Source organism: Eptatretus burgeri, chromosome 12 (genome assembly GCF_056783735.1).
Source record: "Eptatretus burgeri isolate ZD-2024b chromosome 12, Ebu_testis_v1, whole genome shotgun sequence".
Classification (NCBI taxonomy): domain Eukaryota; kingdom Metazoa; phylum Chordata; class Myxini; order Myxiniformes; family Myxinidae; genus Eptatretus; species Eptatretus burgeri.
The window spans coordinates 37,705,231-37,719,837 of NC_140972.1; the positions used below are offsets into that span (position 1 = coordinate 37,705,231).

The following is a 14,607-nucleotide window of genomic DNA, read 5'->3' on the forward strand; positions in this document are numbered from 1 at the left end:
TAGAAGTTATTTATTAAACTGTATTAATGTTTGTAAACTACAGACATTGGAATTTGTTCAACTGTATTAATGTTTGTAAACTACAGACATTGGAATTTGTTCAGTAGTCTAGGCCATATATGCCATTTTGGGGAAGAATTGTGCACTTTTGAGTACAAATATGCCCTTTTTGCACACAACTATTTTGAACTTTGCTCTTTCATATAAAATCAGAAAGCACCTTATCTGGCCCATGTAAGCATGTGAAATTGATCAGTAACCATAGCAACCATTTTTACTGTTTAAAACAAATTAAAAAACAATCATTGATGAAAAAATAATTTTATTAGATCAGGATACGAGATATTCGATTTCCAATTATGTTCCATATGTTCTAATTTTATTAGATATTAGATCAGGCTCTCATACAAGCCTTCTTCATAACTGATATCTCGAAGTGAAGCCCGAAGTAACACCAAACACTTGTCTTCTCCAACATAATTGTGCCACTGCCACTGGCATTGCTTCATGATAGCATAAAGCGGTTGGTATTCTGTTAGGAATGGAGTTTGACTGGGTTTTAGGTACTCAGTTGCACTTCTTAGCACATGCATGCCATGTAAAATCATTTCTACTGAGTGGGCATTTTCATAAAAAAAAGAAAAGGAGCATCAAACAGACAATGGACACTGAATGGACCTGTAGTGGCAGTTTTGAGGCATGAAAAGCTGTCCAGGATATGAACTCTTTGTCATCTAAGTCCGCCTTTCCGATTAAGCATTTCATGTCATGGAGCCAATCTTATTCCTGTTTCGTACCTTTACTCAACAAATCACTGTCGAGGATTACCTCGCCTAACATATTGGGTACTCTTGGTTCTGAATTTGTCAAAGCTACAGCTGGAGCCAGGGCATAGGCAGCTCGGAGTGCTTTAAATGATGGATGGTGGTTTTGTTTCAGGGTCGATGAGTGTTCTCTTTCTCTCAACTCCGAGATTTTCAGAGGTTGGTGACTGGATAATGGATAGAGCTGTTCCATGGAATGCTCCCTGAGCTAGCCTTGACTTGAAATCAGTATCATTGTTGTCAATAGCACCTTCAGTTGTGATACCCATTTTATTCGTTGAAGGGCAAACAACTTTCTCTTCATTGTATCTGTCAACTACTCCTTGGCCACAAGCTGTTGATATTTCCATGACAAGATGATAGCTGATGCCAAGGCCATGGTCATGCAATTTTTCTTTCAGATCCTGATTTCTCCTTTTGCTGTGGACATAGAGACAAGAAAATTGGAAATGGAGCTTGTCCTGCTTTGCTGTGGAGAGCTCACCTTGTCATGCTTGATTGTTTTTTCACAGAATTATATATCAAGAGCTGTGAGAGAGATGAAGCGTTTTTTTTTGTTTTTTTTTTAATGTTGCGCCATTTTGTGGAATTTTTGTTTGACATTCAATCCGTCAATGATCATGTTTGCTAACTGCCTGAGACAAGCGGGTATACTGCCTCTTTCTTACATTCTTCCGTAAATGTTCCATTGAACTGAAAGTTCCTGTCCAAAATATCTCTTCGAACAATTTGGGCTGCTCACATATAATGAACTGCATCACTGTCCTCATTGGCTTTACAAGCTTGCAAGAGTTTCTCCAACATCATCTTAAAATACAAGATATACATCTCTTGCTTTGGTTTCAGAACGAAGCCATGGTACAGCAATCAGCAGCCTGTTTTTCAATCGTATTGAATGAACGTTTCTGTTTTGATCGAACTGGCAAAGTGTCTCGTTATAAAGCTCTGTGAGGTCTGCTAGTTTAAATCTTGTAACATTATCATCCACCCTCAATTCTTCAAAAATGAATTAGTTCAGCGACAATGTCTCCTTATGCTGACTTCACTACCAGCATGTGTATCTTGTTGAATCTGGAGAACTGCAGCTGCTTTCCTGTCATATTCGTTGAAGAAGGTTAAATGATAGGTGACATCCTGTGCTGTTTAGTCCTTATCAGCCATTTTGGCTATAATCTTTGTGTCTTGCAGGGTTGTAGCACACTGATATGCTTTTGCATGGAGTTGCTTGGTAGCAGCATGTCCGAGCTGGTTTCCAGTAGCCTCCTTCTCGTCACAGAAAAAGCAACTGTCCATATTGCATTGCATCACAACGGCGTCTTGTATTATTTGGGCGAATAATGTCACTGGCATTATCAGCTTTCCATTTCCAAAACATTCATTTGATTTTTTGATTGTCTATTCCAGCAAAGCAATTATTATGCCACTTTTCTCTATGAGTAATTCGTGTTTCTTCAACTCCAAACCCATCCTCTGGTCTTGCAAGTTGCAAAACATATGCTCATGGGCACCTGTTGAAACTTTTAAAATATCTTCAGATGATGTGAAACAGTTTCATAACTAACAGTGCTACCAGTGTTATGTCTTGTAGACTTTGTTGGATCTACCAAGTTTTCATCTGTCACACTCTGACAAAGGACACATATGTTCCAATGCATTGATGGTGGTGGTGTTTATCTTGCACTTGTTTGTGTACTTGGTCCTATGTCAAATAGCTTCATCTTGTAGGACATGATAGCATGCAGCCGGACAGGCAGGCAGACCGATTGCTATACAAATAATAAAAAATTAAAAAATTAAATTAAAAAGTACAAACAAACAAAAATAAAAGATACCAGAAAGTCCAAAATAGTAAATGGCACTTCTATCATGGAGTATGGTAGTACTCCATATAGAGGGATGATTTGGGGGAAAATGGCTGCCCATTCAGATGTGTACACAATAATATGCTTATAAATGATCATGGAGTGAAGTCATAAGCATTTAAAAGCCATAACTTTAATTCTCGAGCATTTTCTGAACTACCAATATTTGAAAAGATGCTAGAATACATCACTAAAGTACCACAACGAGAGATCGCTAAATCGCCAATTTGTACGTCTGCTTCTCCTCTGGAAACAATGTAAAATTGTAGCCCAACCGACCTCAATAACTGCTGAAGCTATGATGGTGGTTCCAATGCAAGGAAGTTACTTTGTCTCTGGACAAGTGCATGCAACCCAAAATTTAAAAATATATCAAACATTAATCGTTTTATGAGGAAAATAAATCGAACAGAAATGTGGACTCAACCAAACTGGCCCAGGATTGTGGGAGGGGGAGAAATGGACACTGGACAAAACCATTCCAAAAGTGACACGTATCCAAACTATCCCCCAAACCAACTGAAACACGTATTAAAATAATTTAATTGCATAGATGGATTTAATCCACACCAAAATAACAAAATATATAAAACAAAGCATTTTATTACTTCAAAAAATTGCAGAAAGAAGAAGAAAAAACATTAAAAAAGAGAAGAAAAAAAAAAAACATGAAAAATATTGTAAAAATAGTGATGAAATCTTAAAAAAAAACAAAAAACAACCAAACAAGGTATGAATGACCACATTACGATACCACAACACGACACCACAATCCTCTTATAGATGAGCATCACAACATCTTTTGACGATATTCCATTGCAATCCCACAACAAAAGTAAAATCTAATAGCTGTTTTGAATTCTTGTGTGACTTGATAGTTGCAGAATCAACTCTAATGGAACCCAGCAGAGCACATACCTCTGTCAGGCTGAACAATTTACGTTTTGTATCCTATTGATAGGCCGGATTCGCATCCGGACCATTTGGCTTTGTCATACCCCAAAATCTAATTGGGTTGTTCTTGTCACTTACCTAACTCATCCACCAAGTTTTGTCATAATCCATCCACAACATTTTAAAATATCATGCTTTATATTGTTTATTGTTTTTGACACCATCTCTCAATGGTGAAGAATCACAAAAAAATAAAAACATTCTCCTATGCGGATCTGGATCTTCACCAAAATAAAATCAATTTGTTCGTTGTTACACAATAGGGAGTACCACTTTTGCAAAAGTAGTTGCTGGAATGAAGCACTATGTGCCTATCGATTCCACTAGTGAAGTTAGGTGATCGACCAAAGTTTGAAAATTTTCCCGCCTTTTTTGACCATGGGCGCCATTTTGAAATTTCAGGAAAAATCCATATTTTTGGAAATAATATTGATATTTGAATATTTTAAAAAATATTTTCTCTGTGTTTAGATGGCCGAATGCACTTCAATAGGCACCACTATGATAGTAAGTACCCGTAAATATTATTCACAACTTATCCCAACATTTTGAGAAGGCGTTGCCATTTTGAATTTCACTGAAAATCCCATATTTTGACAATTATTGCACGGCACATTGTTAGGCATTTACAGAATATCAGAAGTAGCGTTTTCATAAAGACATTATTAATGACAAATGAGAGCATGATCAATTAATTATGAGAACAACCAAATATGTTTTAAGCGACATGGTTTTCATATATGACAACATAACAATCTAGCAAACAAGCAACCACACAGATATCTTACAGAGAACATATCGTTTGTTTTGTATAGTCTGGGTAAAGCTTCCTGTGCTCTTCCATGCACTGTAGCAATGCTTGACGTTGTTTCTCATCATTGCACATTTGAATAAAGTCAGACACTAGCTTAATTCCTCTTTCAGCTAGATCATTTACGACATGCAAAGAATGAGCACTTTCGCAAAATTTCCTGTAAGTAGCGAACTTGTCCCACATAGCCACAGGAGCCCTGACCATTGGTCAGTCAAGGTTTATCTGCAAGTACACAAAGAATAAAAAATATATATATTTCATTAGATATACACAAAATATACGATTTTCACTGAATTTCCAAAATGGTAACCCCTTCTCAAAATGTCGGGACAAGTTTGTGAATAATATTTACGGGTACATACTATCATAATGGTGCCTACTGAAGTGCATTCGGCCATCTAAACACAGAGAAATATATTTTTAAAAATATTCAAAAATCAATATTATTTCCAAAAATATGGATTTTTCCTGAAATTTCAAAATGCCGGCCCGCGGTCAAAAAAGGCGGGAAAATTTTCAAATTTTGGTCGATCACCTAACTTCACTTGTGGAATCGATGGGCACATAGTGCTTCATTCCAGCAATTACTTTTGCAAAAGTGGTACACCATATTACACAACCAACCTGGCTGCCAAATTTTGGCCAAATCCATCCATAACTTTTTGAGATATCCTGCTCACAGACAGACTTAAGTGCTTAAGGAAGTGAAACTAGAAGAAAGAAAAAAGAAAGATTAGAAAGTGATATATCGTGAAAGAGGAAATAAGAAATTCTTAGGAGGTTTGATGCCGTTTTCCCACCTTTATTGTACGTGATTTTGTCCTCAAATTCAACAGTGATTATGATACGTAATAACAAAGAAAATATCATGCATGTTACGTGCTCGATCTGACACCTTCCAGTGCAGTGCAAATCTAAATAACACAAAGCTCTGTAATGGGGGAAACCTTTTGGGGAAAAATCATTATATCTGTGGGAAAATCACTCCCGATTTACGATCTACTTTTTCAGGAACACATGGTGCTCTTAAATCAAGAGATTAGGTATACAAATTCAGCATTATGCATGTATAATTCATAGCAAATAGTAAAAAAATGCTTGAAATAATATTCAATGTTTGCTCAAGTACGCATTACCCATTCAGGCCCACTCAGCAACTCCTCTTCTTCACAGCATGACGCTCACCAAACTGTCTCTTTCTCCCATACGATCCATTTCTTCTTCTTTCCTTTCTGCCTTTCCTTGGCTATTGGCTCTCACACCTATCTCGCCATCGTGACATGACGAAATGACCCCTCCGTCTGTACGATGCCAGATGTCCATGTGATGTGCCGACATAGCAAGTCTGCCCGCAAGAAACCGTGACTCGAGAAGTTTTGGAAACCTCTGGAAATCTCACCAACCCTGGCAAATTGACAGCTCACATAAAGTAGTATCGTCATTTAATTTCCCAAACAGATTGTATACGTCAGATGATTATAAACAGAACTTCCTGAATTATTTTGCCCCATCCCCTTCCCTTTTTCCTCCGTATTCAGCATCAATGTGAGTTGAATGGTGTTGAAGTTATGAAAGGTCACTCACTGATAGGCTGTTCTGGGAGCTTTTATTTTGAAAAATTTGAAGAAGAAGAAATGCTTAAAATAAATGTGAAAGTCTGATTAATGACCTGGAGGTCCAAGTACACAAGGCAAAATTTAACGAGACAGGGAGTGGAGTTAATGGTTGTTTATTTTCAGTTTTCTCTGGCAGTTCGCTATTGATGTTTATATGCAAACTTCCAAAAGCAAATATCAGAAAACTTAAATCTTCAAACTAAAATCCCCCCTCCTTTTGTTCTGACAAGGTTTATAACACTGGAAACATCAGTTTCACTTTACTTCCCACGGTGGTTAGCGAACTTTTGTCAATCTCCAGTTGATAAAACCTGGTGTTTGAATTGTCTGACAACACAGATCAGAACGAGCCTTGACAAACATTGGTATTCCTCTGTCCTAAAATCGGCCCCTCTTTTGCATCTATATCTTCAAAGCCTGTCCCCCCCTACTTTTTTAATAGGAATCGAAGGCTTACGGAGGACCTTGTACATATATTGGACATATATTACATGCAGCACATTTTTATTCAAAGACATGAGGATAATTTTACACTGTTACACTAAACACCTCCTCATTGGATTGGCAGGTTGTCTCCCTCCTCTCCCCTCCCCCCATGAAAGGGGTGTGGGGGGGGGAAAGGATTTTTTTTCATCCATGAGCTGACCCTGCGTACTGGCAACACATCTGCAACATTTGGTAGAGAGAGAAGAGAAGAGAAGAGAAGAGAGGAGAGGAGAGGAGAGGAGAGGAGGGGAGAGGAGGGGAGAGGAGAGGAGAGGAGAGGAGAGGAGAGGAGAGGAGAGGAGAGGAGAGGAGAGGAGAGAAGAGAAGAGAGAGTTTTTTTTTATTTTTATTTTCACGGGATAACCAAAAAAAAAACTTCTGGTATCTGATGAAGAGTGTACAATAAATAATTGGGTATGGAAACCAATCACTGGTTTGTCTGATTGAATAAGAACAAGAAGATGTTGATGGAACGAGGTTGACAGTCTTAGTGCGGTGGATGAAGGTGGGATGACAGACTGTGTGCGTTGGGGTTCTGCAGTTGAGTGTGTACTTCGGTCATGTGTGCATGTGTGTGTGTGTGCCTGTACATCACGTGTGTGTATGTAATGTGCTTGTGTGTGTACATCATGGGTGTGTGCGCATACATCGTATGTGTGTGAATGTGCACATATGTCGTGTGTGTGTGTGTGTGTGTACGTGTATGTGTACATCATGTGTATATGTGTACATCATGTGTTTGTATGTGTGCTTGCGTGTGTACACACATCTCTATATTTTTTGCTCATAATCTTTTTTAAATTTTGTTACTTTGTGGTGTGTGGTGTGGTGCGTCCATGTGTGGTGCGGCATGCCCTGGTTAGAAGTCCAAACCCTCCTCGGCGTCGCAACCAGGTGAATGGTGGTGTATCATCACTTATTTACTCATCAAATTGAAACCCTTCGCAATAGTTTAGACTAAAATTGGATTACTCTTCTATTAATAACTGTTTTTTTTTAATTTTCGAAAAAATGTCTGGAAAAAAATGCAAAAAAAAAAATGGTTTTGAAAATATATTGTTACGGTTGTGGAAATTCGCACTACAACATAAAGGGTCCTTAGATCAGTTATGACGATAAGCAATTGTGTCGTTAGATTTCCCCACCGTTGTTTAGAGGGAATCTCCGTGTTCACAGGGCTGTGATCCTTTGAGTTAGCCGTTTTTCTTTCGCTATCGTTATTTTGGACCGTCCGAAAACGTCTAATGAATGCCCCGTGGAAGACCTGCAGCAACGCGCGAGTTTTCCCGCCGTTTTGCGCCGTCAACGCTGGCACGAGAAGCGGTGAAGAGCTCGCTCGCGATTGGTGGACACGGGGCGTGAGGCGGTCGGGAGGGGGACGCCCCTTTTCAAGGAGCTTCTCGAAAGAGCTCGAAGGGAGGCGGAGTCGAAAAGGGGGTGGAGCGAAGGGGCGGAGCCCCGCGATAAATAAGGCGGACCGCACGTGGGGCTCCCTCTTCTTCGTGCTAGATTGTTCTTCTTCTTCTTCGTCATGGTCTCTGCTTCTTCTTTCTCGTCGACGCTCTCTGCTTCTTCTTCTTCCTCCTCGACGCTCTCTGTTTCTGCTTCTTCTTCTTCGTCGACGCTCTCTGCTTCTTCGTCGACGCTCTCTGCTTCTTCGTCGACGCTCTCTGCTTCTTCTTCGTCGACGTCATCCGCTCCTTTCTGGTGGTCAAGGTCGAACTCGCTCTCGTCGTTCGCGCTCCCTCGTCTCTTGGTGGTCGAGGTCGAGCTCGGGTTCTCTCTGGATCATCGAGGACGTCTTCTCCCTCTGGGCGCCAAGTCGTGAGGGTTGCGAGCGGTGGTCGAGGCACGCACGAGAGGAGAGTGTGGTGAATTGAAGGTCGTGACGTGTGATCACATGTCGCGCGGCTCGAGCACGGAATAGATAAAGCTAAGATTCCGCGTGAACGGGGTGATTGTCCCAGGGGCATTGTCATTTACGGCGGCGGTCCACTTGGTGCTCGTTGAATGGTGAGAATTGAGAGTATATCGGACTCCATGCTTATACTGATTTATTTTGCGGTGATTAGTTGCACGTGTATACATTACGGCTTATGTACTCCTTGCTGCGCCTGTATTCCCTGATGTGCCCGTAGAAGCGGCTTCAATCAAATGGAATAAAGCCTACACTCTGAAGTTTCTTCTCTCGCTTTCATTTCAGAGAGTGCCGGAGAGGGCTTGCCGACCGTCGCACCTCGAGAGTGCAGGTAACCTGCTACGGTCTCGCAGGACCCGTTCGGTCTCCCAGGTCCCGTGTCATAAAGACCCAAGTGGTCCAGCCTGACTCCCTTGTCTGTGAGGGGGTCTTTTCTTGTGTTTCTTTGGGGTTTTTGAATGAATGTTGTCGTGGTGCCGTCCTGTCAAGTAAAACTGCTTAAGTGACTGTACATTTATTAATTATATTCGGTCGGAGTGCTTGCCCTTGCTTTTGTTTGCCTGCTGTTGTTTCTATTTGCCTGTATACGTGTTTTATAATAAATGTCCTTGTGTGAAATGTATCCCGTTCGTCGTCTCTTTCCCCATTGAAAGTGCCAATAAATAGCTGGGTTTTAAACACCCGTTAAATAGAATCGGATCCGGCGAGGTCGGTGATAATACCCGCTCGGTTATCACTGCAGAACGGACCGCTTAAGCGGTTCGTGTCCCAAGCCGACCTGCGTCGAGGTACGGCTGCCCAGTTGGCTCCCCGCGCAGGTACTTAGGTATGTCGAGTTCGGCGAGTGACCCTATCTTGCACGGGTAGACAATTGGGACGGCCACCCGTGACGGTTCCGGCGTTAGCTACAGAAAGTCACGACTGAGTTGTCCGTCCGGTGGGCGACGCGGTTGCTATTAGTGGGAAGCGGCCGATCTCACGCCGGCGGGCGCGAAATCGTAACAATATGTTGGGCTTGGGGTCCTTAAAATCAGAAGTTATTTTTTAATAGTTAAATAAGATGGTGTAAAAGATGACTTTCGAAAAAATAAAGGCTTTCTAGAACCTTTAAAATGTTTTTATTTCAATATACAGGAATTATATACATACTTGAACACGAGAACACAAATCGACTTTTCGCACTTTCAAAAACCTTTCCATTTAGCTGTACTTGGACAAAAGATTATGACATTTCACATCACAACCAGTCAAATTATCTGCATGTGGACCCTGCCCATGCCCTTGTTTCCCAGTGCTTCTGCACGGAGTAATGTGTTTGATGAACCTCAGATACCTTAATGTAATGGAGCTAAATGTGTGCATGGCTAGATATATTTATACAGTAGCCTGCAAAAGTAATCTCCCACCACCAATAATGCCACATTTAGATAAATTGCATATTATGTAGAAACTATTTTTCCAAATGAACTTTTTTTAAATTCAAAACTAAAGACCATACCAGTGCTCTGCCATCTGAGCTATCTGGGTGACCCACTGCCTGAGCAATGCAATTATTCCACATGTATAAATGCCACTCTCTTCCCCCCACTGCTTCCAGGGCACTCGCTGCCAACCATAGGAGCAGCTGAGGCCTGCTCTCGAGAGAGGGAAAGACCCTCTCAAGAGCAGGCCCTAGCTGCTCCTATGGCCCTAGCTGCTCTGCAAAGTTTGATGGGGATCATCGATGGACTGCAATCTTCAAATCTCACCATAAATGTTCAATTGGGTTCAAGTCGGGACTTTGACTGGGCCACTCAAGAACATTTATTTTCTTCTTATTCAGCCACTCTAGTGTGGCTTCAGCTTTGTGCTTCGGATCATTGTCCTGCTGAAATGTGAATCTCCTCAATTTCAGATTCATGGCTGACTCGAGCAGGTTTTCATCAATGATTCTCCTGTACTTTGCACCGTGCATTATCCCATCTATTCTGACAAACTTGTCAGTCCCTGCTGATGAAAAGCAGTCCCATGACATGATGCTGCCCAACCCAGACTTTAATGATGATGATGATGCTCATCATGCCCAACCCAGACACAAAACCAGCCATTTTTGTGCCCCGGAAACACAAAAACAGTGTTTGGGTTGCGCCAGATGTAACGCTTTGAATTCAGACCAAAAAGTTCAATTTTTGTCTTGTCTGACCACAAAACTATTTTCCACATGACTGACGTATCATGAAGATGCATTTTTGCAAACTCCTGAAGTGATTTTAGATGTGCCTTTTTCAGTAATGGCTCCTTTCCTGCCACCTGTCTGTAGAGGTCAGCTTTGTGAAGGGAATGGGATATTGTTGATTGATGAACACTGACCCCATCTCAGACATAGAGCCTTGTCGATGTTTCAAAGTCATTGTAGGATTTGGAGTGACATCCCATACCAGTTTCCTGCTTGCCCGGCTGCTGAGTTTGGATGGGCAACCTGATCTTAGGAGAGTCTGTGTGGTATGATACATCTTCCACTTCTTAATGATGGATTTCACCATACTCAGAGGGACAAAGAGTGACATTGAAATCTTCTTATAACCCTGTCCTGAACGGTGCTTCTCCACCACTTCATGTCTGATTTCTTTGGAAAGCTCCTGATCTTCATGTTTATCTTATTGGTTGACCAAGTGAGTTACACTTTAAAACTCGTTAGATAAGTGGGGTCGCTTAATTTTTTTTTGTTTTTAAAGAAATTTAAATCAACGGCTCGATGAACATAATAGAGCAATAAGGCTTGGAAAAGTGACACAGTCAACCATAGCACGTCATTGCCTGCAATCTGGCCATAAATTTGTCTTTTCTGGGACCTGTGTCCGAGACACTACATCTAACAAACGACACAGCTTGATTTTGGAAGCATGGCACATAAAGAGCTGGGAGGGTGGTCCAACTGGGGAGACTGGACATATCCACAAAATGTACACCTCTGATGCAAAAGGCGAAAACTGGATGGTGCAAACAGCTGGATAAGGTGAGCAACAAACAACACTCAATCCCAAATACCACATCTACATGTGTGCAACACCCAACGATAACTCCAGCACTCATACAACCAACACCTCATCATGCCCAACCCAGACACAAAACCAGCCATTTTTGTGCCCCGGAAACACAAAAGCAACAACACGCACGCACGCACACACACACACACACACACACACACACACACAACACCAGATCACATGCAAGTAAAAACAAAAAAGAGCAGGGCACCCTATCAATGATGTGATTTGACATTTGTTTTTGTTTTTGCAAAATAAAATAAAAAAGCACTCCTCCACTTGACCTCGAGCACGAACATGTGACCGGAAATGAGTGGTCGTATCGAAATAAAAACCGGACATGTGCCGAGGTTCAGGGTCTATTGTGCCTGAGGAAGCCACTTGTGAAGCCGGCAAAACGTTGCCTGAGACCGGGTCTGCTCTCGCTTTTTTGCTCAAATTAGTGGAGTCGATCTAATTTTTTACTTTTGGTTGGAAACGCTTTCTTCTTCTTTAAAAAAAAAAAAAAAAATCTATATATATATATATACACACACATAAAATTTAACAAACAGAAATAAATTCCTTCTTGGGGCTAGTGTGAAAATAAACAACATATATATATATATATATATAGCCTGGTGTTGGCGCAGTGGTTAGGGCAACGGCTTGGGATCCAAAAGGTCCTGAGTTCAAGTCCCGTTGGGCCACTGAATTAATACACCAGGGGGTTGACTCAGCCTGTCATCCTTCCGAGGTCGGCGAAATGAGTACCAGTATACTGGGCTGGTGTATACCCTGGTTAAAATAGGTGTACCATATCCCTGTGTCGTAAGAGGCGACCAGTGTTGCGTCAGGAAGGGCATCCGGCGTAAAACATGTGCCAAATCACTATGCGGATCATACGGATGATCCGCTGTGGCGACCCCTAACGGGAGCAGCCGAAAGAAGAAGAAGAAGATATATATATATATATATATATATATATATATATATATATATATATATATATATATATATTAAACTTCAAAATTGAACACTTGGCATTTAACATCACAAGAACTCTAGTGTCGTTCAGCAAGGCCAAAAATGATTACAGTTTGTCCAAAAAACAATTTTCAGGTGTAGAATGTGTCAGGGGTAGAATCACTTTGTGGAAAATTCTATTTATTTTTGCATCTTATAACACAAAAACATTACAGTATGGTCCAGCAAGACCAAACATGGTTACTGTACATCCCAATTTTTTTTCAAGAGTGTAGTGTGTTTCATAAGAAACTATCACTCACTATGTGGAAATATCACCACTTTAAATTGCCAACCGAAGGCGGGTCGACATGGGTACTCCCACCTGGAGGGCAGACAGACAATGAAATGGCAGACAATGAAAAGCAAACAAAGATAAACTTCCCTGCAAACGTCTCTTACTCTTCCGGAGGATGGGAGTGCTGATGCTGGTAAAAATAACTTGGCAAGCCAAAAGAGAATATAAAAAATGACATAGCCAAAAATATTAAACATATCACAAAAACATTCTTGTATATGAGTGGAAAAGAAAGGGTTAAGAGAAATGTGGTCCCTGGATATGGCAGAGGCAAGATGAATCAAATGGCCTCCTCCTGTGTTTCCGTTTCATTGTTTGCCTTGTATATGAAATTATTTGAAAATACTGCAATGGCTTTTATGAAATTACATGTTTGTCAAATGATCTTGGGTTCAAGTTGAGGGAATGTTAAGAATAGTCTCTAAGCTCGACAGGCAATTTAAGTATTGTCAATTAATTGTTAGTTGTAATTGCCAACAAAGGTTCCGACATGAAGGCTCGTGGAGAATCTTGGACATAATTAGATGATGGGAAAGTTGAGAAACATGACGACACAAAAATAAACGAAAATAACAATCGTTCTGGCTTTGTGGCAAACAATAGAATCATGAAGCTATTACAGGCTTGTTGAAATAGCTTAATTTAACAAAAGGTCATTTGATTCTTCAACCCCAGCAGAGTGATTTAACATTTCATTTCCTCAAAATGGTTTCCTAAGAATGACATGTTTCTCACGCCACACAAATTGCTTGGTATAGCAAGTCAAATCCTTGACTTCTTGCTCAAAGTTTCTGACGTTGTACAAATTACTTGACATGCAACACCTGTCGTTTGTAATGCATTGCATATCTCCATTTGCAGTTTTGTTTTCACATAACTTTTGCTGTCTGACGCTGGGATTTGTAAAGTCTACATTTCATTTGCATTTCTGCGGATCGCAGCCGCACCACAAACAATAAAATGGTGCATGTTTCCGGTACAGAGCTCCCACCTGCCATTTCCGACACAGAGCTCTCTGACAAGATGTGATACCTACACCTGCTCAAAGTTAAGAGACCTGATCTGTCCTTGCACCGGCTCCACATCGGTGTAGCTGCCTGGTGCCAAGCTGCACCCGTTGCACATTGAGCTGTACAGCGAGGGCACGGGCTTTTTCATAGAAGTAGAGGGACCGCACACGATCATGCAAGTGACTGTGAAACAATGTGGCAAGTAACGTGTACAGGTGCAACTGCTTCTGTTTGTTTTCCAGCTCAATAGCTCCAAGCAGTGCCATACTGTAGTAGTCAATGGCCTTGTAGGCCTCCTGCAAGATGAGAAATTGACAGATCACTTCCAGGCACAATGTTGGGATGCACCAAAATTATCTAGCAATACAAAATGGACATCTATAATCATTCATTTTGTGTACATGTTTCAAGAGGCCCGACCTGTCTACTTTAGCCATGATTAACACACAGTGTGGGTATTTTGCAATCAAAACACTTGCTCTATGTGATCACGTGACATTTTTGAATGGCAACATAATAAAAGAAGCTTCAATGCACTGTAAAAATTGACAGCAAGTGCAATGGCAGCCAGCCTAATGTTTGTCCGTACTCCATCCTTTTAAAATTCTGAGCAGCACATACTGCAGCTTTTTAAGTTTTTGGTTTGACTCAGCCAGGATTGCGAACCACCACCCTCTCAGACTCAGAGCGGACACTCTAACCATTACACCGCTGATTCGTTTTTCAGTGATATGGAAGCCATGCCTATCTGTGCCAAACTTGTGTAATGACAGACAATGAAAAGCAACAAAGAT

General features: G+C 41.0%; 1 protein-coding gene and 1 long non-coding RNA gene across 8 annotated transcripts in view; one reads left to right on the forward strand and one right to left on the reverse strand.

The window, feature by feature from the left end:
• Positions 1–6,730: 6,730 nt before the first annotated feature.
• LOC147015431 (uncharacterized) lies at positions 6,731–9,096 on the forward strand. Its single transcript, XR_015050330.1, has 2 exons — positions 6,731–8,569; positions 8,695–9,096. It is a non-coding gene; the product is annotated as an uncharacterized LOC147015431 (long non-coding RNA).
• Positions 9,097–9,569: 473 nt separating this feature from the next.
• Positions 9,570–14,607, reverse strand: part of SH3TC1 (SH3 domain and tetratricopeptide repeats 1) — a 98,851-nt gene continuing 93,813 nt past the window's right edge. For all 7 annotated transcript variants that reach the window (XM_085850172.1, XM_085850173.1, XM_085850176.1 and 4 more), the window contains one exon: positions 9,570–14,109. In XM_085850172.1, coding sequence (XP_085706298.1) covers positions 13,852–14,109 — 258 coding nt within the window. In that variant the 3' untranslated portion in view covers positions 9,570–13,851. The remainder of the gene's footprint in view (positions 14,110–14,607) is intronic.